This window comes from Sapajus apella, unplaced genomic scaffold (genome assembly GCF_009761245.1).
Source record: "Sapajus apella isolate SASKATOON/1434 unplaced genomic scaffold, GSC_monkey_1.0 scaffold60, whole genome shotgun sequence".
Classification (NCBI taxonomy): domain Eukaryota; kingdom Metazoa; phylum Chordata; class Mammalia; order Primates; family Cebidae; genus Sapajus; species Sapajus apella.
Window position 1 is genome coordinate 10,577,258 of NW_022437000.1, and position 26,776 is coordinate 10,604,033.

General features: G+C 47.8%; 1 protein-coding gene and 1 non-coding gene across 2 annotated transcripts in view; both read left to right on the top strand.

Annotated features, from left to right (window-relative positions):
- COL4A2 (collagen type IV alpha 2 chain) overlaps positions 1–26,776 on the top strand; it is a 197,899-nt gene that overhangs the window by 92,830 nt on the left and 78,293 nt on the right. The window contains exons 5-6 of the mRNA XM_032246202.1: positions 22,923–23,057; positions 23,142–23,186. Of these exons, the coding sequence (XP_032102093.1) occupies positions 22,923–23,057; positions 23,142–23,186 (180 nt within the window). The remainder of the gene's footprint in view (positions 1–22,922; positions 23,058–23,141; positions 23,187–26,776) is intronic.
- On the top strand, positions 12,430–12,533 carry LOC116528936. The gene has a single exon (XR_004259294.1). It is a non-coding gene; the product is annotated as a small nucleolar RNA U13 (small nucleolar RNA).

Below are 26,776 nucleotides of genomic sequence, written 5' to 3' on the forward strand. Positions count from 1 at the left end.
ATGCTCCCTCATTAGTGACCTTAGAGGGCACTGTTCCCACTCATGAGGACACCATTCTCACAATCCAACCACTTCCCAAAGGCACCACCTCTCAATACCAGCAGATAGATTTCAGCATATGAATTTTGGAGGGACACATTCAGACCGTAACATTTTACCCCTAACCTCTCACATGCAAAATACATTCATTCCATTCCAATAGCCCCAAAAGTCTTAACTCATCCCAACATCAACTTAAAAGTCTAAGATCCACAGTCTCATCTAAATATCATCTAAACCAGACATGGGTGAGAGTCCAGGTGTGACTGACCGTGAGTCACATTTCTCTCTCAGTGTGAGCCTATGAAACCAAAAAATTCCATGCTTCCAAAATACAGTGGTGGGACAGGCATAGGACAGACACTTCTATTCCAAAAGGGGGAAACAGGAATGAAGAAAGTGATGCCAGATGAGTTCGAAACCCAATAGGGCAAAGAACATTAAATTGTATGTCTCGAGAGTCATCTCTGACACCATATCCCGCCTCTGGACACAGCGGGGTGAGGATTGCCTCCTCAAGTCTCTGGGCAGCCCTGCCTCCTGTGGCTTCCCAGGGCACAGCCTTCGCTGCTGCTCTCCCAGGCTGGAGTTAGACACGGGTCACTCCACTGTTCTGGGTGCTGGGTGCAGCGCCACTCCCACACCTCCCCACCTAGAATAAATCTACACTGCTATGAACAGAACATTATTCATAATGCTCTGATAGACTGAGGCTTTTTCTACAGCTCTCTTCTCGGGAGCCCTCACCATGAGGAGTGGGGCGCCCCATCACACACCATCGCCCTCATGGGGCCTCTCTGTGTTGGCTCTGCTCCTGTGTCGGCTCTGTGCCTGGGCCCTGAGGTTCTCCAGGGCATCCCTTGGAAGCTAGGAGGAGGGGGCCACATTCTCACAGCTCTTGCGCTCTGTGTGCCTGCAGAGTTGGCACCACATGGAGGCTGCCAAGGCTTCCTGCCCGTGCCATCCAGAGAGACCATCTGAGCTGCACCTGGACCCACTGGAGCCACAGCTGGGGCAGCCGAGGAGCACGACACCCGATTGCAGAGAACAGAGACTTGAAATTGTTCTGCTCCCAAGGTCCTGGCATTCTGGGCGTAAGGTGGATGGGGCAGCCCCACCGATCGCCTGCGGGGTCCTTCTTCAGTTGACTTGATGAGCAGCATCTGGCTTCCCTCTACCATAAGGATCTCCTTAACAAATGTTTGCCTGACTACAGTCTTGAAGTTCTCTCCTGAACATGTTTTCTGATTTTCTACCATCTGGCCGGTCTAAGAATTCTCCACATTTTTCGGTTCTGCTTCCATCTTTCATTTGTTTCTCTCTGTTTGCCCTTTACCACAGGCAGTTAAGAAAAGTCATGCCACACCCTCACTTTGCTTAGATATTTCTTCTGCCAAATATCCTATTTCATGACTCCGAGTTCTACCTTCCACAAAACACAGAACATGAACATGATTCAGCCAAGTTATTTGCTGCTTTGTGACAAGGATGGCCTTCCCTTCAGTTTCCAAAAACATGATCCTCATTTCTGTCTGAGACCTCATCAGAATTGCCTTTCCTGTCCACATTTCTACCAACATTCCAATCATGGCCACTTAGGGAATCTCTAAGAGGAGGGCTGCTACTGGGCAATACCCGAGAAACTGCGTCTTAGAAGACCCCAGAAACCAAAACCCAAGGGAAAAAGTGAGGTGACTTCAAATATTTAGGAATTGTTCAGCCTGGAAGCTGTCCACACCTGCAGCAACCACCTCTTCACAAAAAGGTCAACTGTACCACGTGCACCTCCACAGAGCTGAGCTCAGGGGATAAATCCCACCTTTAATTTGCTTCTTTCTGTTTACAGTCCTCCTCGTCTTAAGAATCATCCTCATCAGAATCATCCTTAAGGTTCTGTTCATGGCTGTGTAGGTTTTTTTCTAGCATACACCTCCAAATTCTTTCAGACCCTACCCATTGTCCAGTTCTAAAGCTACTTCTACATTTTTAAGCGTTTGTTACCCCCAGCACCCCACTTTGGTACCAGTTTCTGTCTCAGTCCATTCATAGTCCGTGCTGTAACAAACATACTTTAGTGCAGGTGACTTATGTACAACAGAAAGTTGTTACTCATCATTCTGCAGCCTGGGAAGTTGAAGAGCAAGTGACAGCAGATGCGGTGTCTGGTAAGGGCTCTCTGCTCCAGAGATGGCGCCTTGCTGCTGTGTCTTCACAGGCCGAAGGGACAGTGGGCTCCCTGGGGGGTCTTGGATAGATGCACTAATTCCACTCACCAGGGCTGTACCCTCAGGACCTGCTGACCTTCCAAAACGCCCACCTCTTAATGCCAACACACAGGGGGTCAGACTTCTACTCATGAATTTTGGAGGGACACAGACATTCAGACCGTACCAGTTATTGTTCAAAGCAAAAGAGTGAAAGCTAACAGATAATATACTAACGATGTATTTAGATTTATTTTAGTCACGCTAATTGCCTTCTTACGGTAAACTTTCTGAGTCAATTGAGTTGTTTAGATGCAAACTTAGATTTGAAGGTTCTGCTACTCCTCTGCAATGCCAGACTTAGAAAAATCAATATATTCCAATCATTCATATACTCAGTGAACACGCTGACACCTACTGTGAGAGGGATTTGGTGATGTGGGCTGGGGAAGCAGTCTTGTATAAGGCAGCTACCCTCTCCAACTTCACTGCCTGGCAGGGGGAGGCCCAGAGGCTGTCCCCAGCTAAGACACAAGGTGTGGCCTATGTTAGGCCAACAGGGAAGTGCCAGGAGCATAATATAACAAGGAGGAGCCACCACGGCTGACAGGAGGGTCCCCAGATGGACCCACCTTACACAGTGTGTGTAAGGAGAAGCGCAGGACCAGGGAGGGTGGGTCTGAGAAATAGTTCCGATTAAGAAGGAGTCCAGGAAGGAATCCCTGAAAAGAAAATGAAGACCAAGTGGATAGAGAGACAGTAAAGGAGCCAGCAGACAGGACTCCCAGAGAAAGAGGAGGTTAGGAGAAGGGAGCGGTCCGCAGGACCCAGTGCCTCTGCGAAGCAAGGATAGAATCCACACCATTTTTAAAATAAGTTGGGGCCAGGCACGGTGGCTCACACCTGTCATGCTAGCATTTTGGGAACCTGAGGCAGGTAGATCACTTGAGATCAGGAGCTCAAGACCAGCCTAATTAAGCAACATAATACAAAAAAAAAAAAAATTAGCCAGGCATGATGGTGCATGCCTGTAGTCTCAGCTATTCAGGAGGCTAGCAAGTGAGAAGCGCCTGAGCCCAGGAGGTTGAGGCCTCAGTGAGCTGTAATCACGCCACTGCACTCCAGCCTGGCTGACAGAGTGAAACACTGTCTCAAAATTAAATAAAGAAGTAAAGAAAATTAAAACACGTTGGGGAGAGGAAGAAGAGGGTGGCAACTGGAGGGAGATCTGGGCTAGAGAGAAACCTTTTAGAAAATCCCTGTAAAATCCCAATGCAGCAGATGATTTCAGAGGTCAACTGGGTGAACTGTGGCTGGGAAATGGACCAACTCAAAATAGATGCTTGTGGCTATTGTGGAGGTTCCGGAAGGATCGACTCATGACGTGTTCGACAAGGCTGTGTGGAAGCCTGGGTTGAGTCTGTGTCCCAAGAAACACCCACTAGCGGGTCCCGGTGTGGGACCTACCCCTGGCCCCCACCCCAGGAGCATGAGAGTGGGTCCCCTCTTCCTGCCCCCTCTGGCTTTCTGCTCCACTCCCAGACCGATCTTCTCCATAAGCCAACATTTTCCTAGAAGGGCAGAGAACTTACACCAGGAGGGGACCTCCGAGTTAGGAGGAGAGGCTGGAGGCCGTGACTGGCCCCCAGTCCAGACCTATTCACCTGATCTTGGCTCTGTGGAGGTGCACGTGGTGGAGTTACCCTGAATGTGAAGAGGCGGTAGCTGCAGATATGGACAGCTTACACGTTGAACGATTGCTATGCTATCTGAAGTCACCTCACTTTTCCCCTGGGTTTTGGTTTCTGAGGTCTACTAAGAGGGCAGAGTGACTCAGGTCTTTGTCCGCTGGCAGATGGCCGTGGTTTTATGCTGCTCAGTGGGTTCTAAGAGAGCATCCTGGGAACCTGCTGGTGTCAGCCCAGAACATTTTTGAGGTCTCTGGGAATGAGCTTGGGAAGGTGAGTGAAGAGCGACTAAAAACGATGAAGCGCGTTTGTGGCTGGACGTCATTTTCTGATGAATCACGATCTGGGGAAGCTATGGCCGCTCTTACAGTGATCAAGTGTCTGCCGCCTGAATTCTTTCCTGGCATGTCAGATCCACAGCTTCCAAGAAAGTGCTACTGTTTTGCATGACAAAGTAGTATTCGGTGCAAAGGAATCACTGCCAAACGGAGCAGGCAGTAATTTCTATGACAGCATTCACCATAATTCCCAAATGTAAACCAGATAGTAAATTGTTCTTCATAACCAGCAGCCTGTCAGAAATCAGGAAAATGTGCGAGAGGCCTGCAGAAGCTGACCTGCTGCGCCTGCACACGCTGATGGCTCCCTTCATCCATGCAGACGTGGGGCGAAGTGGGCAAGGGGTCGTCCCCGTGCAGTCCCAGGCTGGGAGCCCTGCACAGGACTGGAAATACACGTCAAGGTTCACAGGCTGTCTGGTCTTAAGGAAGTTACAGCATAAGCAGGGGCATGTCAGTAAATTCACAGCAGTTCCCTGCGTGCAATTCTGTTTGCAAATGACACCCCTCACTCTTTGCAAATGACACCCCTCACTCTTTGCAAATGATACCTCTCACTCTTGCATGACTGGCTGTAATAGAAGCAAAACTCAGGTCCATCCTAGAACACATACCTGGAGAAGTTTCTGTATGGGGGATGAGCTTCTAAAGTAATTGTAATTTAATTAGAAATTTAGATATGAGTACCTGGTTTTTTTAGTGGGTCTCTTTTTTTCTTGGTAATTTATACATTAGCTGAGATGCTTTTCGTACCACACTGCCAGAAATTAACTTCTAATGGAGTTATACGTTTTGTTCTGTCTCATGATTTTTCTCCATTACCTATTCTTCATACCGTCTACATTTAAGAAGTATATATGTGTACATCTGTGCTTGTGTGTGTGTGTGTGTGTGTGTGTGTCTCCTTGGCAGCAGTCTTAATTCCCTGGGTGATCACTAAACACTTGAGGACCGGTAAACTGCAAAGAATTGAATCTTGCTGCCTGAAGGTAGAGGACTGGAGTCACCTTGCTCCCCTTAGGCCTTCAGGGGCCTGGCAGGGTCTCCTGCTGCTGGGGCTTATCCTGCAAGAGGCTGCTGGTATCCAAGCAGCCCACCCCGACCACTCCCCAGGGAAGAGGGCAGGGCAGTTATAAGGTAATGCTTCACAGAACTGGGAATCTCTGTGGTATAAACCCGGTGGAAGGGAGGAAAGAATTTCAAATAATTGATATTTAGTTGCATTGACCATGAAACCAGCCCTTCCAGAGCAACCTCTCTGTCCCGGGCAGCACTGCGCCCCTTGGGTGGGAATGCAGGTATGGGAGGAAAGGGCTTGGAGAAGCTCCCACCTGGGACACTGAAGAAGTGAGCGAGGAAGAGCAATGCCTATGTTCAGTCCACCAGGAGAAACAAGGAAAGGCCAGCGCAGCAAGCAGGAGACAGGGGACAGGCCGGCGCAGCGAGCAGGAGACGGGACAGGCCGGCGCAGCCAGGAGAGCGCCAAGCAGTTGTGGAGAGGTCAGCAGACAAAGCGAGGGACCGTGGAAGCGGGGCTCCAGCCACCACGGCAGGGTGGAGAGGAGCTGCACCCAGAAAGCCATGGCACACTCAGTGCCAGGAGGCCTGGGCGTCACACCCACCGTCTGGAGTTTCACTCCGCAGGGTGCAGAGGGGCATAGTGTTTTGCCTTAGAAAGGGACCAGAGAGCACCTTGGATTTCAGAATTTGAATGGAAGCAGCAGAGAGAGGGGATGAGTGTGGGTGCAGGGGTGTGGGGCGCACAGAGGCGGCTCCAGAGTTAATGCCGCAAGTAAGGAGGACGTCCAGGGCCAGGACGGAGGTGCTGGGAACGCAGAGGAAAGGGCAGACCCCGGAGACGCTGGGGAAAGCCGGCCCGAGTCAGCGCCCCCCGAGTGCAGTGTGAGGAGGGGGTTCAGCAGTGTCTCCCCCGTTTCAGGTTCTGGAGCCTGGCTTGAGGGCCTTGCAATTCATTGAGTTAAGGAGCAGAGAAGGAAAGGGGGGTTGTTGCTGTTTTGGGGGGTTTTCCTGGGAGCAAGGTTGGAGGAAAGGAGGTGAGAACTCTGACTCGAAGCCTGCCGGGTTTGAAGTATCCGTGGACCCTCTAGACAGAGGCGTCCAGGAGGGAGGGAGGGGCCATCCGCCTCTGCGTGTTCACTGAAGCCATTTGGAGTGAATGAGGTATCCCACCTAACGAGCTTGGAGGGGAAGGGAGCAGCAAAATTCAGTGTTCAGCAGAATAGGAATCAGGCGGGGCCGGAGGTGTGAGGAGAAGCCCAGCGGTCCGGGGCCACCAGGGTAACCCATTCCAGGAAGGAGGGAGGGCAGCCCAGCCGGGCCGCAAGGGTCCCCAGGGCCCAGAGGGCCTCACAGCGGGGGATGGTGGCATTGCAAACCCTTGGAGAAGAGGGTCAGGCCAGAAACCAGCTCACCCTGGTTCAAGGTGTGAATGGGGGACAGGAAGTGGCTTTGGAATATGTCCAGGTTCTATCTGAATGGAGAAAAATTTCCCCTGTCACCATGAGTCCTGAAAGAATGTGCCCAGGCTCTGGGATGTGAGGGCAGGAGAGCTGTGGGCTTCACTGTCAGCTGGCCTTCCCCAAGTCCTGCCCCTGCTCCCGTGCCCGTCAGATGTGAGAGGTGTTGCCACTGAGGTGTATCAAAAGCCCCGGCCATGCAGAGCCGCCCTCTCTGGCCATCATTTGGATTATGGATCCTTTAGGAGTGAGGAGGAGGAAAGCGTTAGTGTGGAAGCCCCTTCGTGTGGCTGGGCGTGGACACAGAGACAAAGCTCCAAACATCCTTGCAGAATCGCTCCTGCCTGGCTGAACAGCACATTCACAGTGAGACAAACCCAGAAGGTCATAATGAGAGCAGACGACCACGACATCCACATGACACACACACACACACATGCAAACACATATATACACACACGTACATAAACACACATGGACACACGCACACATATACACAGCACATATACACATGCACACACATATACACATATGCACACACACACATTCTTGCACAAAAGCATTATAGGTGAAGCTTTCTGGGAATAATCTTATTAATATTAAGAAGCTGACCACCCAGGTTGTGATGGGTAAATCACAATATGGATATCCCAGCCCTCGAAGAAAGCAATAAGGTACCATGATCAGCGCAGCCCCACCCTGGGTCTCTAGTTTCCCTCTCCCCGTAGTGCTCCTTGCTCCCTGATGAACCCCGTGCATCCCTGGGGGTCTGCGCTGGCCCCGCTGCCCCTCTGTGAACACCCGATGCGCAGGAAGCATAGCGGGGCAGTGCGGCTGCGCCCACTTGCTGCTTCTGTTTTCTGGGTGAAAACTGCTAGTGATTTCTCTTTTAACAAATGCTGTTGGGAAGAACCAGTGTTCTGGAGCCTGTTTTCGCCCATGTCATGAGAACAGCACTCCAGCTGAGTCACTTCTTTGGAATGGACGTTAATGTCACTTGGTTTCCTCTCACCCAGGACCCAGGGCTTCATGTCTGGACAAATGAGCCATCCATTATCTTTCCACCAGACTGAAGAAAGATCAGTTTCTTGCGGTTTGTTGTTCTTTTTTTAATTGCGGATGTGTGTTCAGTGTTTGCCCAAATAATCACTCCAAACCGGGGAGTCTTGGGGGAGTACAGGATGTCCAGATGGCAGCAGCCCTTTGTTAACAGGAGAGATAACAGTCAACAACCCCGGCGTGGTAAAACTGGCCCACACGTCCCTCCTCCCCGGGGCCAATGCTGGGGCCATCAAGTGGCTCTGGCAGCCAGTGTCTGACCAGCATCAGACACTCGGTGTTCCTGTGGACAGTAGCTTTGCACAAATTCCCAGCCAGGTGATTTCCAAAATATCAGATACCTTCAAAGAGATGAGGAAGACTGCAGTGGGGTCTGGCTCTTACTGTCCACGTTTAACCTTCCTCACACCAAGCTTCAAGGCAACATGGCGCATGAGACATCTGTGAGCAGGAGCCGGCTGCTCCACCACTCACGGCCACGTCCCCTGCCCCCCTCGCAAGGCTTGCAGTCATCACGCTCAAAGTTAGGCCAGGTTTTTCTCTAAGTATTGTTCCCAAGCTTATAATTCCAAGAGTTCACAGTTAAGTGTATGTTTTGATACCTTGAGTTGCAGCTGACATCCTGAGGGCATCTTCTGACTCTAAACAAACATGATTCTGATCACTGGGAGACTCATTCTGTTCTTGGACAGCCCGCTGGGACTCAGTGACATGGACCCCAAGTTCCCCATCTCATGTGTGGGTTTCTGCCACTGGTGCCATCGTCTGGAACCTCCCTGAAACCTTCCTTTCCGACTTTACCCCCGGCACCTGTTCTCCCCATCTTTCCTTTTCTTCTTAGTGTCTCTCCCAGAGTCAAATTCAAAGCCACTTTCATACCCTTTGGTTTTCTTCATGACAAAACGTGGCTGATGTTATTGTCACTATGCCATCAGCTTGGTTTGTTCAGAAATCAAAACAGTCACATCTTTCTTCAGTCTGGTGGAAAGATCGTCAGAACGGATTTAACAGTAACATCAGCTCTCTCCTAGAAAATCCAACCAGGTGAGATCAGTGAATATTTCTATTTCCTAAATAAAGAAGCGGAGGCCCAGGGAAGGGCAGTGACTCACCTGTGGTCACAGAACTGGCAGAGCTGGGATTCAACCTAGGACCCACTGAGGGAGTTTCACATCACGTGAATCCGAGTTTAACTAATCAGTGTTAAATCACTTCGGTTGGTTCACAAACCAAATGGCCACCATTCTGCCCTTTTCTCCTCCCAGCTGTCCTCTCCCCGATGCTCCTAACCCCTCACTCACAGCCTGTGGGTTCACTGCGGGGACTTCCACCGCTGCCTCCCATGTCCCATCTCAGCTCCTATCTGAGGTCAGCACCTCCAGGACTCCTCAGCCTTAACAGCCTTCTCCCGAGGAGCCTGAGCTTCCACGAGGTGGGCTCCTGCTTTCCCCAACTCACCTGAACACAAAGCTCATCCTCCCCCAGATCCAGCTGAACCTGGCTTCAGAATATACTTAACCAGCCAAACTTTTTAGCATGTGGAACTCCACAGCTGTTTAGAAAATCTTCCGAATGCAGCCGTTTTTCAACAACCCATCTATTCAGAGAAGCTGGAGAAAGCATAGGTTATGTCTAGATAGCCCCCGGCACGTGTTAATGTTTCGGAATATGAGCCTGCAACTCCAGCGGCCTCCTCTGCATACCTGTTGGCCAGCGTTGCTAAAAAGTAGTAGGAATGACTGGTTGGGTTTCACCTTCTTTTTCTACCCATCACTGTCCAGCAGGGAGGGGGATTAATGAGCCGTGAAATGGCTACAGTTGAGCAGGGCTGGGTTAAAGCAGAAAAGCAGTGTTCTTAAATCACCTCTGCAGGGCTGGGGGTGGCTTGGTTTTGTGTGGATTTCCTTGAAACCTAAGCATATGCTGTTTACTTTTGCAGACAAGTTGTCCATCTGCTTTTGGCTTAATTACAACTTCAGGAAAGTCAGTGGAAAAGATATATTCAGAGTCTAAAGTCATGTCTGTTCCTCAAGGGAAGCTTGTATGTGGGTGACAACGCCTATAGAACTGTTTTGAAAAGCCCCACATGCATCCTCTCTTTTATACGCCAGCCGAACGACCCGAACCTCTCTGTGCCTCAGTTTCCTCACCCATAAAATGGGCAGAATGACAGTACTTACCTTGTAGAGGTTTATGAGGATTAAATAGGCTGGCTGTTGCAAAGTGCTCCAAACAGTGAGCGCTCTAGAGTCTAAAAATATTAGCACCGTTACAGCTCAGTCCCAACCAGGGGTCAACCCTAATAACCTGAAACCATTATCTCGTGTACTGGTGGTCTGGGTCTCACAGGGCCACGAATACACAAAATGGAACACTTTCCTTTAAGCAAGTCAAAGGGAAGAAAATTGTCAAATCAATCAGTGACTGAGTTTGTTCAACCACCCTGTAGAAAGAAAAATGGAATTTGACATGCTCTTTCGACATCTTTGGAACTCTGCAGTCAGGATTTTCCCCATCGGAGGTGAGCTCCCCGTGACAAATGAGGGACCTGCCCTCTGTCCCACCGAGATGAACCATTGTAACACAAAACAATCTCGAAATTGTTGACATCACTGCCACTTTCAAATCTGTGCCTCCAGCCAAGGGCTGGTGGATTCTACTGCCTGCCACCTCGCGTTCACCAGCAGAACTGCACGTCGCTCACACCCAGGCATAGAAACGGTAAAAAGACCAAACGGAAATATGGCTTTGTGGACGTAAGGTTGAAATCTGAATTTAAAACAGAGCTATCCTGTAGGCATGGAACATCTTCCTTTGGTAGCTTTCTCACAGACCTGCGCTGGTAGACGCACCCCTTTCCTCCATAACCTTTAAGCCCCTGAGTCACAGGAGTTGCACTAAATTGCTTAAACAGATCTGGCTTATCACCGGCAGTTGTCCTCAAAATACTCGGTTCAAATATTACCAGAACTAAATCTGGAGGAGGGAGTCCTGGCGTTCCAGAGCCCTTGCCTCATGTTCCAGCGCAATCCCAGCAGATGGTCTGATTTATCTAATCAGATGCTGAGTGCCGGCTACACCGGCCCAGCCCTCCTTTCCACAAGTCTGGTGGTCTCCTTTTTTATGACTCTGCTTGAGAGGCCTGGAAAACATTCTCCCTGATAATGCAGGTGATAAAACCAGATCTTCTGGTGGAACGAGCAATCAGAAATTCCACTGGGCAAGCACAGAGCTTAGAGAAAAGTCGAGATTGCGGATGACATGTTTTCCAGTAGATGAAGGTGACTGAAGGACTTGAATGGGGGTGGGGGGAGCCAAAGGAGAGAGTGAAGTCCTCTAGAGCACGACCCGCTGATGCTCAGCGTCAGAAATCAGGAACTCAGTATAATGGTCAGAAACGTGGTCTAAAAATAGAAGACTCCACGTGGGAAGAACATGAATTTTGGAGCCAGGCAGGGGGGTAAATAGCAATGCCATAGTGCATGTGTTTAACAGACAGCACAGGGAGCGCATTCTGTGTGTCAAATCCTGCCAGGGATGCTGAGGACAGAATGTGAATGAGGCATGAGCCCTACTTCCAAGGGCCTCTCGGTCCCATGTGAGTGTGGGGCACAGATGGAGCGTGGCAGTGCCCTGCAGTGTGCTGTGGTGGAAGGAGCCCCGGCCGCCTCCTCCAGCTGTGAGGAGAGGAGGATGTCCCCAGACAGCCCATGCTTGGGTCATGTCCTCTAGCCCCTGAGAGCCGCAGGCAGTGAGGGCTGCGTGTGCCATGGCCCTGAGCTTCCAAAGAAACACGCCCAACCGCTGGGTGCTCGGTTAGATTGGAGCATGGAGCACATTGTGCCAGCATGGGAAGGGGCACTCCAGGGCGGCAGGGGACAAGCCTGAAGGCCATGGCGGCTGGGGTGCGGTGTTTGCAGAGCCTGCAGAGCTGACGAGGTGGCTAGGGGGCAAGGCAGGTAGGCTCTCAGAGACCCCACCACCACCTTCACTTCACAAACGAGACATGAGCCAGCAGTGGTCAGCGGTGGAGAGCGGCCCGGACCATGACATAGGACCCTTAGTGTGAGGGACCCTCAGCACATGTGGGAAGTGGGTGCATGGGACCCTCAGCGCACGTGGGAAGTGGGTGCATGGGACCCTCAGCGCACGTGGGAAGTGCGTGCATGGGACCCTCAGCGCACATGGAAAGTGGGTGCATGGGACCCTCAGTGCATGTGGGAAGTGGGTGCATGGGACCCTCAGCGTGTGGGACCCTCGGCACGGCAGCATGGGAAGCGAGTGTTGCCACGTGCAGAGCACCACTGGGTCCAGGGGCTGCGGGTGAGATGCTCATCTCTCTGGGCTGTCCCCTCACCTGTGGTACAGGAGAATTAGACCCGCTCCTTGGCTCCCAAACCTGCCTGTGAATCTGAAGTACGTGGGGGCCTTGCTGAAAATACCAGTTCCTGACTGGGTTGTGGCTCATGCCTGAGCCCCAGCACTTTGGGAGGCTGAGGCAGGAGGATGGCTTGAGCCCAGGAGTTCGAGGCTGCAGTGAGCTCTGATCATGCCACTGCAGTCCAGCTGGGCAACAGCAAAACCCTGACTCAAAAAATATATATTACATATATCCAAATTCCCTATCCTTTCGTGGGTCATCAGCATGGTGCTGGAGCATTCACACTCGTGTGTGAGACATGCCTCTCTCAAACCTGGTTAAAATATCAGCACATGACCCATCTCACATGAAAAAATTAAAAAGAAAAAAGCAAGAAAAAAGAAAAATATATATATATGAAAATTCCCAGGCTCCTTCCCTTGACCGCCAAACTGCTAGACCAGAAAATTCACAAGGTCTGAGACTCTCCGTAGTTGGTACTTTGGCAGCCAGCCCAGCCCAGCCCTGGGACAGGGACCACTTCACAATGATCACACGGAACCATGTTAAAATGCAGGACAGGAGGGGGCCCAAGGGTCCTGATTGCGAATGAGCCCCCAGGTGACTCTCACACTGCTGACCCCCCCGACCTCTCTCAGGCACCCCAGATGCTCTCTCAGGTCCCTTCCAAGTCCAATATTTTATGAAGCCTTTGGAAAAGTAATCAGTTACCAACAGCAAAAGAGCAGAGATATAAATGTGAAAAGTGACGATAATGGTCTGATTTCAAATGGCCATTGCTGTCTGTAAGACTGTTGCTAGGGAATGAGGCTCATAAGGAAGACAGAGGTGGTTTTTTGTCTCATAATTTATGAGAAGGGAATATTCTTTTATCCAACATAAAATGAACCCGTACTCTAGGTAAGAACTGCAGAGCTGTGTTTCTCTTTAGTGTCTGTGCGGTAGAATTTTTTTTGGCAAATTATCTTTTTCCCCTGTCTTTCTGTAGCGGCAACACACTGGGTGAATCTCAAATGCATTGTGCTAAATGAAAGGAGCCAGGCTCAAGACTCCACACTGTATGGTTCCTTTTCTGTGAGTGTCTGGAAAAGGCAAATTACTGGGAGGGAGAAATGGGAGGAGCGGACCGAGGTTTGGAGAAGGGAGCATTTGACAGCGAAGGGGTCACACCCGGAATGTGGGGTGAGACAGAGCTCTTCTGTCTCTTGCCGGTAGCGGTGGTTACACAACTCTGCGTTTGTTAATGACACACCAGATAACCCACCAAAAAAATGAATTTTATTGTATGTAAATGAAAAGATAAAATATCTTTTAAAAGAGTAAGAACACTAAGTCAAAATAAAGTCACAGATAAGTAGGCGGTAGCCAGAGGAGAAGGAGGGGACGATGGTTATCAAGCATTTTCTAACAACAGAAAAGGTGGAGTTCGGCTTAAAGCATGTCCTATTCAGGAACATTTCAAATAAAGATAAGGAGGAAAAGCAGTGTGCCACACCAGTTCAAACCCCCGCCCCACGCTCAGCACCCCACCCTTTTTTCTCAGTTGGCCCGTGTGGTGTTTGCTTTTTCACAGAACCAACTCAATATAATGCTAACTTCAAGAATATTTTTCTCTCATATGTGTAGACTGCTGTTCAGTCTAAGTGCAAAATAGATTTAACTCTTGGTCCCGTGCCTGGGCTATGCCACAGATAGGGAGAAGGCACCCTGGAAGACAGGCGGCCTGCTTGCTAGCTCACAGGGAGCCCGCCTTTGGGAGGCTGCCCACGCGTCTTTCCACCTGGGGGGACTCTGCAGGGCTGTTAGCCGCTTGTGACCTGCAGAGGCCCATGGGGTAATGACAGCCCCGTAGCACAATGGGAGCACAGCTTCTCAGCCATGAGTCATGCCATGCTCTTGAGTACGAAGATGATCTAAGAATATCAGGAAAAACATTGGCACGTGCAGTTGGCACATGAAAATTAGTAACCTGCGAGTCAGGTCATAAGTACAGACAACTAACACTTTTAATTACCAGTCATGGTGAGATTCTGGTAGCTCAGTAGTTGGCTTCTACGCTAATTGTCACTCTAACTATGTAAGCAGAGGCCACCACCTCAGCGTCTGTTACCTCTTCATGACTTCAGGCTGCGTGACGGTCATGCTTTGGGCGTTGTATAGTGCATGTCAGTAATGCTGAACTAGAAAGGGCGTTTCATATCCATTTGAGGTCTGACGGCCAGAGCTCTCTGCATGCTGCCTGTGGCTCCAGAATCTGCTTCCTCCTGGCCCCTTCCACAGGTGCAGTCTGGTCTCCCAAGGCCCTGAACTCATCCACAAGCAGACTCCAAGTCTTCTTAGAGGACAAGCAGGCTTAGGAAATCACATCAGTCTATTACACAATGATTCACATTCAGGCAAATGAAATGTATTTATTGCTAAAAGCACAGAGGTAATAAAAGGCTTCAAAATCATATCCAGACTATAAAAAGTTTGAGCTAAAAGTCATTGAGTGCAACCACCCATGTGCTGCCTATTTTTAGAATAGGGAGCAGGGTTTTTCAGACTCACTGATACTCTGGGTGGGGAATAGGAGATGATCCACTTTTTCTCTGCTCTAAAATGTGCATCTACTTCAGTCAAATCATTTCGGACAAAACTGTGTAACAGCATCTTAAAATTCTAGGTGGCACCTTCTGGGTTTTGAAAAACTTTTTGTGGAGATAAAGCATAACAGAAACCAGTGGCTTCCCCGACTTCGCCTTCACGCCTGAATGTAATTCAGTCCCGACCCACTTTCCATTCTGCTGCCCTGTGGGCTGCGCCCCAGACAGTTCTCAAAATTTCTGTCAGTATCACCCTCAGACAGACCAGATTCCGTACAAGGAGAGCTAGGTCTTGGATTCTTCAGATATTTCCCTGGCAGACATTTTTTGAAAGCACGCGGCTGGATGTGTTTTTCCAAATGTCCCTTTAAAGGCATACACTCTCCTTCCTGTTCTAAATGCTGTCTGTCGCGTAAGCTCACTTGCAGGCATACCTGGAGGGGACATGCTCTCGGTCGCCGGGCGACGTGCCTGTGACGTCACGGCTGTCTTCTTCATCTTTGCCTTCACTCAACTCCTTTGTTGTTTGTTTTTAGCTCAAGGTTATTGAGGCATAATTGACATACAAGCCATTGAATACCGACAAATGTACGCAGCCATACAACGGCCAGAATCGTGCTCTAGAGCAGGTGCATTCCCCCAGAGCCTGTCCTTGTTCCCTCTCAGTGAATTACCTCCCTCCACTCCCGCACTGGCAGCCATTCATCTGTTTTCCGTCTTTACTTTTGCCTTTTCTAGAATGTCATAAAAATAGACTGTAAGTTGTGTTTTGTGTCTGGCTTCCTTCACAGAGCAGAATGCCTTTGAGATGCAGCCTTACTGCTGTACACGTCGGGCACTTCGTTCCTTTTTGATTGCTGAATAGCCATCCCTGTCATAAGCTAATTTAATAAAAGCAGGGTGGACATATGCCTTCGTTTCCCTAGGGGGTTTACCTGGGAGAGGAATTGCTGGTCCCGTGGTGGGTGGATGTGGAACTTTAGAAGAAACTGCCAAGCCGTCTTCCCCAGAGGCTGCGTCCTTTGCATTCCCGCTGGCAGCCAATGGGATTGAGGGTGCCGGCCTTGCCAGTTCCAGGCATGGCCACCTGTTGCTGTGTGTATTCGCCATTTTAGTCCATCGCAGTTATATCTTCTGTGGATTTAATATGTTTTTCCCTAATAACCAGTGATGTTTAGTATCTTTTAATGTGTACAACTTCTTTGGTGAAGTGTCTGCTCAAAATTCTTTTGCCACATTTTGCAATTGGGTTGCTCATTCCCGTATTATTGAGTTTTGAGAGTTATTTCTATGTTCTGGATAAAAGTTGTTTATCAGATGTGCGTTTTGCAAATATGCCTCCCAGCCTGTCCCCGGCATTTTATTTTTAACAGTATATTTGACTATCAAACTTTTCTAATTATAGCCAACTTTTTCTTCTATAGGTTGTGATCTTTGTGTTTTATCTAAGAAATCTTTGCCTAATCCAAAATCACAAAGATTTTCACCTTGTTTCCTTCTAGAAGTGATATAGCTTTAGCTCTTACATTTAGGTCCATTTTGAGTAAAGGTCTGTATGTCGAGTGACATAAAGGTGAAGGTGTGATTCTTTACACGTGGATGTTATTTACTTTGTATTCACACTAGTACTACAGTCTACATCAAATAATTTTGGAGAGCAGAAATTCTAAGGGTCCATATAATTCTACCTCACACAACTGAAATTCTTAATAAAGAATAGTACCCAGGGGTGGGACAAATGTCTTATATGCTAAATAAGAAGGTAGAGATTGAAGGTGTCAGGTTTAACCTCAGCTCGGTGTTGCATGGAATTGGCGGCTGATAGCTGTCTGTGTAATATACTGTACAAATTCTAACCTTTACATGATTGTTACCTTGGAACATGCTACTAATTTCATCTTGCCAGAGTGGTCTAAAAATTGCTCAGAAATGCTAACTGATCATCCTTAAGAACAATGAATATTTCTAAATTTTGGCTGGCAGAATCATTTTTCTAGAACCTGAAAAGTAGTCCCTTCTGCCCTTGGGGACATCTTACATATTTCGAATGTGTGGCAAAGTGCTCACAGAAATTAACTAGGACTTAGGTTGGAATCCCTGGAGAGTCACCAGGAATTGCAGCCTTGGACAGGCCTTGAAGGTCTGGAACACACTGCGGAAGGGAGGGAGGGTCCGCCCTGGGGAACAGAGAGGATATGGGCGTCTGCTGGGCGCCAGTGCCCATAAAAGGTGAGACAGGAAGAGTCCATTTAGGAAGGAGAAGGGATTTCCTACTATTCAGATTTCAGCTGGTAAGTCATGAAAAGCTCATTCTTATCCTACCAGTAAAATACTGTACTGTAGATTAAAAATCCTGATGTGTAGTGAAGCAGTTTTTATCCTAGGAAACATTTTTTTTATCCTTCTTTGATAAATGAAACTCTTTCTACTCCCTTACCCAAGGAATATTTTAAGGTTAATGAACAATGAATGGAAGCCACAGGGTTGTGTGATGTGAGACCGTGATTAATCATCCATCTGTGCACCTTTGTTTAAGTCTGAAGCTGTACAGTACACTGCATGTGCCCATATCTGATAAGATTTTGCCTCTTTTCTCAGAAGTGAAATTCCCCAATTCATGCAAGCTTCGAGTGTCAGGACCCTGAATGCATTCTCTCCACAGTTGTGGTATTTGAACAATGTGGGTTCAAGTCTGGACTCATTGCATCTGCCTTTTCAGACCGCAGCTTCCAAAACTGACCCGGATGCCCCATGCATGCTCCAGCCATGACTTCAGACAGGGAAGAGCAATGTGCAACCCCCACATCCTCACGACAGTCAAAATGTATTCTGTCTTCTAGATATCACCGAAGTATAAGGCCAAGACTGGTTTAATCAGAAATAATGCCTAACCAACATCAATACCCTGTTTCTCTGCATGACTCAGTAAGCCGGACCTTCCTCCTGAGCTGCAACCACGTTTAAGAGGTTTTCTTATTGCAAGTCACTTATCTCTTCCCTTAAGAATGCCAGGATGGGGGTTAGGGTGGCCTCAGCACTGGTTCTCAAACTTCAGTACACCAAGGAGTCTGCTGGGGATCAGTTCAACAACAGCAGACTTGGGAGTTCTGGGGCCAGGCCTGAAATTCTGCATTCATAGCAAGCTCCTGGGTGATGCTGGCACAGACCGCCCATGGAGCAGCCAGAGCCAGGTGGCGTCAGCCAGCTCCCCACAGCTGAGGGCACCACGGTCAGCCCTCACATTGGTCCCATCTGAGCCCCGGTTCTCTCTCTTCTCCACAGGAGCTCATGTCACTGCATGGAGTTGCTGTGGGGACAAAATGAGAGAAACTATGTTTAAAACTTGTAACAACACATCATCTCAAAAGATACAAGCAGTTGATTATACTGTTCATTGTCCTGATTCCTAGGTAGTACCTCTATACTCGCTGGATGGTCTGGTGGTGAGAGCCGGGCAGGGGACAGGGGACATGACGTTACCACTCCTGTCCACAGGAGTGGCTTCTGAAAAGTACTTTGTGAATTTCTCAAGGACGTTGGAGGAATATTAGGAGCTTTTGAAATTTAGAAGTTTTTAAGATTGATACAAAGACATTTAAACTAGACTCTTTTCACTTTCTGAGGATAATTTTTATTTTTAATGTCACTTGTCACAAAAGGAAAGGAAGAGATGAAAATAACTTTTCCCATCGGGACTTTTTGACTGAGGATGGAAGTTGATAAAGATGATGATTAGCACAAAGGAAAACCCTTGGCTTGTACCTGGTCCTCCCAGCTGCTCTTTATCGATGCACCACGCTTCCTCAGTGGGCAGGAAATCCTGGGGAAAATCTCCATCCTGATGACCAAAGTGTGGCCTCCTCAGGCCATGATGTAGATGTGCATTTAGTCCAAGCAATGCAGAAATTACACTGTGCACAGAAGCGAGGGCTCCGTCTGGGAGGACGAATGTCTAACTCACATTCTGTCATGTTCTTCCTGGCCCTCCCTCAGCGGGAAAGCTGGATGGAACTCTATGACATGTGCCATCTTATCAGAAGCTCAGGATGGGCTGTTTAGGAGTGATGCCATCTTGACACCCACTAGAATGGCTATAGCCAAAAAAATGAAAAATCACAAGTAGTGGTGAGGGTACAGAGGAATTGGAACCTTTGTGCATTGCTGGTGGGCATGTAAAAGGGTACCAGCAATGTGGAAAAAGAGATTTAGCAATGCCTCAAACACGTGATACTCCTGCACACATATTTACAGCAGCACTATGTAGCAATTTTGCTCCTAGGAGCACACCCAAAAGAATTCAGAATGGAGACTCAAGCAGTCAATCAGACACACATATTCACAGCAGCGCTATCCACAGTGCCAAAGGTAGAGACACCCCAGATGCCCACAACAAATGAATGAACCTACTGTGGCCTGTCCATACAGGGGAATATTATTTAGCCATCAGTGAATGAGGTAACGATGCATGCTACAGTGTGGATGAACCCCAAAAACATGGTCACTGAAAGAGGCCAGACACAAAAGGCCACGCATCGTATGATTCCATTTATAAGTAAATCTGTAGAGGCAGAAAGCAGATGGGCTCACCAGGGGCTGGGAAGAAAGAGAATGGGGAGTGACTGCTGACTGGGTCTGGGACTTCCTTTTGGGGTAAGGAACATGCTTTGGAACTAGACAGAGGTGGTGGATGCCCAACATGGCGAATGTACTAAACACCACTGAGCTGAATCCTTTCAAATGTTAGCTTTATGTTACGTGAGTTTTACCTCAATAAAAAGGTTACAGCTTACTCCAGAAGAGGGAAGACTAGTTTTTTCTTCCAAAGTCAGACTCCCCAACCAAGAGATAAAGATGAGAAAGGAGTTTACTGACAATGAAAGGAAAATGAGTAAGTGATGTGGTTAGCCACTTTCCCCATCAAAGGGAATTGAGGACAGGTTAATGAATGAAGATAAGAGTGTGGTTTTTCATCATTTAGACATGCATATTTCCATTCTGGTTAGTGGCAGATATTCCCTTTGAGCTGGCTCTGTGAAATAATCCCACTGGTCACTGCTGCTTGTTTGCTTGGCTACAAAATAATAATAATCCCACTGGATATGTAGTTTGTGGGCAATAAAAGTGACAGTCCTGATAAGAAGCATTTTATCCCCTAGAAGACAGTCTGTAGACACTCACAAACTGCAGGCCTCGGCATGGTGAGGGAGCTTAGGGTTACATGGTACATAATCTTACAGTCTTAACAGAGCCACAGACTAAACAAAAATGAACACCACTAGGAACGGGCCACAAAAGTTAAGAATCAAAACATGTTTTGTTCCCAAACTTACAACAAATGTCACGTAATGAACCACTAAGCAATGAAGATGGAATGAGCCTGGGACGTCGTGTGGCCAGGGCCAGGGCCATCCACCTTCCACAAGCCTCCTCGCCGAGGCAAAAGCACGGTGCAGCAGCCTCCGCTGGATAATGATCTGCAATGCTGAGTGCATGGGCTTCGGCACGACTTAGGAGGCCTGAGATCAGGCTGCCCGAGTGAGTACTGAGGTGGCATTGACAGGACCCCTCTGGGGCTTGTGGAGGGCAGAGGAGAACCCACCATCTCTGAAACTCTGACTTCGGTCCAGATCAGGGAGCCCTGAGGGAGCTTTCCCAGCTCCCCTTGGTTTGAGGGGACAGGGGTCCTAAGCTTCGGGATACACCGTCTTCCATCCGCAGCCTTAATCTGCATGGATAGCTTCCACCCCAAAGAATCGTCTTAACTTCCTCTCTGGGTGTCTGGGGTCTAACATCTCAAGGCATTGCTGGACAGGAAGAGTAATGAATTTGGAGGTGAGATCTCCCCACACCTCTCCATGCCAATGCCTTGATGACATTAACACCGCCCCTGGCTGTGTTTTTAAGTTCCTCATTTCACGTCAACTGTGTGGATTGCCGAGAACAGCATTAGAGACACCCTATGAAGACAGACACACTTCCCAGCTGAACACTTACATAGGAAAATTTACCTAGAGGCGAGAGAAGAGAAAACTAGAAAAATGGCCCAAGCCCCCCTCAATCTCAGGGCGAGGCAGGAATTTGACACTTCACAGCAAATGAGGCTTGGCAGGTAAAGGTGCTGTGTGATGAATCCACAGCAGACTCATTCGTCTCAAGAGGAATCGACATCCTTTTTTTTAAGTTTGGGCTAGCCTGTGAAATACTAAAATATAACTATAATACTGTCGCTAGTTCCATCATGAGAGACAGAACTCCCCTCCTGTTCTTTCTCATTTTTAAAACATTTTTATTGTGGCAAATTTATTTTTAATTTTTCTAATGTAAAATTTAAAAATGTTTGTTATAGTAAAAGTATGCATGTGTTGTCACTTATAAGTGGGGGCTGAACAATGTGAACGCACGGACACAGGGAGGGCAACAACGCATCCCGGGCCTGTGGGAGGCGGGGGGGAGGGAGAGCATCAGGACAAATAGCGAATACATGCTGGGCTTAACACCTAGGTGATGGGTTATTTTATTGTATTACGTTCCAGGGTACTAATAAAGTCAAATAAACACAGAACATCAAAGGTACCATTTGGGTCACACTGCCATGTTCGCTTCCATGGTGGTGTTAAGGTCTTTCACGTTGTTGGGTAACCTTCGCCATCATCCATCTCCAGAACTTTCTTATCTTCCCACACCGAAGCTCTGTGCTCTTGAAACTCTGATTCCCCCTGCCCTTCCCCACCCAGCCCCTTGCAGCCTCGTTCTGCCACTGCCTCCATGGATTTGCCTATTCTAGGGACCGCATAGAAGGGGACTCACGGGATTTGTCCTTTGGTGACTGGCTCCTTTCACTCTGCACAGAGTCCTCAAGGTTTGTCCGTGTCACGCCTAGGCGACCTCTTCCTTCCTCTTTAAAGGCTGAGTACTATTCCATTGTGTGGGTTTCCATCCATTGTGGGACACTTATGTGGTTTCCACCTTTTGGCTGTTGTGACTCATGCTGCCGTGTGCGTGTGAGTGCACCAGTGCTGTGTGTGTGTCAGTGCACCAGGGCCGTGTGCATGTGAGTGTACCAGCGCCATGTGTGTGTCAGTGCACCAGGGCCATGTGTGTGTCAGTGCACCAGTGCCTTGTGCGTGTGAGTGCACCAGTCGGTGCCATGTTCGTGTGAGTGCACCAGCGCCGTGTGCGTGTCAGTGCACCAGCGCCGTGTGTGTGTCAGTGCACCAGGGCCTTGTGCGTGTCAGTGCACCAGGGCCGTGTGCGTGTCAGTGCACCAGCGCCGTGTGTGTGTCAGTGCACCGGTCGGTGCCATGTGCGTGTCAGTGCACCAGTGCCGTGTGTGTGTGAGTGCACCAGCGCCGTGTGCGTGTCAGTGCACCAGCGCCGTGTGTGTGTGAGTGCACCAGCGCCGTGTGCGTGTCAGTGCACCAGCGCCATGTGTGTGTCAGTGCACCAGTGCAAGCCCCTGCTTTCTGTATACCCAGAAGCGGACTTGAGGGATCCCGTAGTAATTCTGTTTTTTCATTTGTTAAGGAGCCTCCAGAGCGTTTTCCAAAGCAGTTGCACCATTTCACGTACCCACCAGCAGCACACAGAGGTTCTGGTTTCTCCACATCCTCACCAACACTTGTAATTTGTCTTTTTAAAAAAATAATAACCATCCTAATTTGTATGGACAAACATTTTTATATGTTTCAGAAATTCTTTTTTTTCTCTCTGTGTAAACAAAAGGAAAGATTAACCACTTAAACATCTGAGGGCCATTTTGATATCTGAATGCAATATACATTTCCACACCTACTATATACCTTATATTGAGGAAAATAGAGATAAAATTGTAGAAATTCATTTGGAAATTTTTTTATACAAAAGGACCTTAAAAGAAGCCAAGTAAGTTCATTCTTTCATCCCAACACGGTATTATCATTTCACAATGAGATAGTAATTTAGGATAATTTTTTTCTAACATTTTATATTTTTTCTTCTTAAACTCTATGACTTCTTTCTTTAGCTATCGTGGCAGTAGATGGTGATTTACATGTAATGTTCCCTGCAGATCATAGCTCTCTAAAAACAAAAAATGTTTTGAAAGTAACCACAACCAATCATGAGCATTGATTGTGATTAATTGAGGAAATTGAACCTATGCTGTTCCCACAGGGTCAGCCTGGGCCAGTGGGCCCCCAGGGGTACACCGGGCCACCAGGACTACAAGGATTCCCGGGACTGCAGGGCCGCAAAGGAGACAAGGGTGAAAGAGGAGCCCCCGGAATAACAGGACCCAAGGGAGACGTGGTACGCACCGCTGCGGTGTTCCCCGGGCCTCAGGAGGGGGGTGGGTATCTCAGCATTGGTTAATTTCGTTTGCCTTCTTCACAGGGAGCAAGAGGCGTTTCTGGATTCCCTGGTGCCGATGGAATTCCTGTAAGTTTTATGGAAGATTAGAATTTTAAAACATTGCGTGCATTCTAGGCAATACATTTGTGACTTAAAGAAACATTTTGAATGAGCCCTCCTTTTTTGTTTATGACATGAAACACGTGGGGGCTATATGTGTGTACTCTCCCCACGGAATTCAGTCAGACATGAAACAAATTGTTTGCTTTGTAAACGTCCTTATAGACTTGGCTTCAGAACTGGGGCTACTTTGCTAAACTGCACGTTGTTTGGTAATGAAGAGCTGGAGTGCTGTCCAGATATATGCCCTGCAGAGCCGGTCTGGCTGTCTGTCTCGTGTGAACTGCAGGGCAGCCCGCATATGAAGCACATCGGCCAAGAGCATGGGCAGCATGAAGCCCTATTGAGCATTTGTGCAGCTTCTTAAGGTCTTTATAGTAACCACACATAAAACAAGAAAAAGAAAAGGCATGGTTTGTTCATGAGAAAAATCTCGAAATGCAATAAAATGTGTTTTTGTAACCTAGTTTACTTTACTTCTTGTGGCACAAAAAAATAAACAAAACAGCCTGACTCATAGCCTTCTTCACAGGGACCCATGAGCAGATTTCCCAGGGTTGGCTTCCTGGCCAGACCTGACCTCAGGGATCAATGTGTTTATCACACGTTCTGACCCGCCTCCCATCCGGCTACTGCTGTGGTTCTGAGACATCTGCTTCACAAGCCTCACACATATACACAGATGTGTGTGCCCGCGCCTTGCAGCGGCAGATTTGGTATCACCACACATGTACACGCACAGGGAGACAGACCCCGATCCCAGCCTGCAAGAGTAAGGCCATGCCTTGCAGAAGACAGCAGGGAATGAGCGAGTGGCAGGTAGTCCCAGAGTCGTGCATTTCCATCAGATCTTCATTCCCACAGCCAAGGAGGCGTCTGCAGAGCAGAAGGAGACAGTCAGGGCAAAAGAAAGCAAGTCACATTTGCCAGCACAAGAGCTGCAAGCCAGTGATCTCAGGGTGACCTGAATGGTATGCTCAGACAGACACCTGGGCTCACCACACAGCCCTGAACAAGTAAGGAAATCACGTTCACATCAGCCAGAATCTTGAGAAGTGGACAGAGATGAAGAATCTGCACATTCCAAAGATTAAACAGATTAGCAAAGTATTTTCATACTAATGGCTTGAATATAATCACCCATTTTAAAACTACTCTTTTGAACTCTTTGGAGTGTGTTTCAGTTTTGTCTCTGGCTGGAATCTGAGTTAAAATGGAGTTGCATTATGGAAAGCAATTGCAACTCATCTGTACCAGATTTCCTTCATGTTTCCGCTTTATACTCACTCAATATCAGAGGCAAGCGTCTCACAAACTAGGGAGGAAGTAACCATAATTTGGAGGAATGATTGTGGTGAGCAAGTGAGGACCATTTTCTTTCTTTCTTTTTTTTTTTTTTTGAGATGGAGTAAAGCCCAGGCTGGAGTGCAATGACATGATATCTCGGCTCACTGCAACCTCCACCTCCCGGGTTCAAGCGATTCTCCTGCCTCAGCCTCCTGAATAGCTTGGATTACAGGCACACACCACCATGCCTGGCAAGTTTTTGTATTTTTAATAGAAACGGGGTTTCACCATGTTGGTCAGGCTGGTCTCAAACTCCTGACCTCGTGATCTGCCCACTTCGGCCTCCCAAAGTGCTGGGATTACAGGTGTGACCCACTACGCCTGGCCATGAGGACCATTTTCTATTTTCTATGGAACCTTGGTGCTGCCTGAAGGATCCAGTCTCTTTTAACTGCAGAGCTCTGATACTACAAATTAAGTTAACATAAATGTCAGCCCTCATAAGTAATCCGTTAATGAATGTAGCGTTTGAGGGACCCGGATCATTTTAGCTGATTAGAAGTTCTATATAAAAAGTGATATGCAGTAAAATCTTAGAGTGGTCTCAGATAACAATGTATCTAATTTGATGCTGAGCAGAAATAGATATTTAGCTCAATATAATTAAAATTTTTCTTTGAAGCACAATTTCAAACTAAGATTAGATGGACATGCATTTCAAATAACTTAGATCAGTTCTAAGCAAGTAAGAAAGACCGACAGCAGACAAACAATAGAGAAGAATTTTTAAATGACAGTTTATTTTAAGGAAGAACATCACAGAATACTAGAAATCTGGAGCAGAACGTGAGGAGAGCTGTTTTCTCGAGCTGAAGCACAAGGGCCCCTGATATCTTTATTTCAAAGCCACGGGAGAGCCAGCTCTGCAAACAGATTGAGCAGCTGCCTGCAACGGGGAGTCCTCTGGCTCACCAGAGAGTTTCACTGAAGTCTGTCGGATCTCTTATCTGACGGCAGCAGTTCTAACCAATGGCTGTGAACATCTGAAGCAAAGAGCTGTGCAAATAAAAGTTCCATTTTTTTACTGTATTTCTTAATATCATTCAGGTTACGGAGCACTGTATGTGGGATTTGTTGTGTGGTGATTTTTTGGTGGCTTTCTTCTTTTTTTGAGACAGAGTCTCATTCTGTCGCCCTGGCTGGAGTGTAGTGATGCGATCTCGGCTCACAGCAACCTCCGCCTCCTGTGCTCAGGCGATTCTCATGGCTCAGCCTCCCGAATAGCTAGGCTTACAGGCGTGCGCCACCACGCCTGGCTAATTTTTGTATTTTTAATAGAGACAGGGTTTCACCATGTTGGCTGGGCTGGTCTCAAACTCCTGACTTCAAGGGATCTGCCTGCCTCAGCTTCCCAAAGTGCTGAGATTACAGGTATGAGCCACTGTGCCTACCTGGATTTGTTTATCTTGAAATTTTCCAAATTTCTCAGAATAAATGTAAAAGTCATCCCAATGGCCTCAAAAATCACTCTGGAATGTATGTTTGGTTTATTATCAAGAAAACTAAAGTTTAAAAGTAACTACACAATAACAAAGCATATATCTAAACATTGTTTAAAGAAATGGCAAAACCAGCTGTGGCCATGCAGTGCATAAATTATAGGTTATTAACCCAGCCCCTGTATGTCTTCTGGAACCAGATTAGTGCAATGAAGATGCCCACAAATTTAACCTGACTCCCTCTAATCATTGCAGACACTTGGAGGGGTTGCCTTTCCCCACCCCCAGACACTTCAGAAAACCTGACATGCTTTATATTCGTGTTTAAGATCTAAAAGGTCATGTCTCCCAAGAAAGCAAACAAGAGGCAATCAGTTCTTTTAAATATGGCAAGGCCACTGATGAAATCACTTTGTTGGTGTGTCTGCTCTGTTTAGCATGTGGGTCTGTGAAACTCACCATCTAAAGTTGATGAGGACCTCCCTGTTATCCCTGAGAAGGAGGTACTGCTTCTAAAATCTTTCCTAGAATTTTTTCAATGTACTTTTACTTGTCCCTGCTAACAGACAGTCACTCAGTGAAGTAAGACAGAGGAAACCCCAAGATGGTGTATCAAAGCCAACATGAAGCAGAACTTTGCTTTGAAAGCCTTTCCCCTGCTTAGAACTGTACCTTATGACTTCATTTATTTAGTCTTTCACTCATTTATTTGTTCACTTTTGAGGTGTTTTTTCCTTGGATTCACGCCGAGAACATTGCGTATAAGAATAT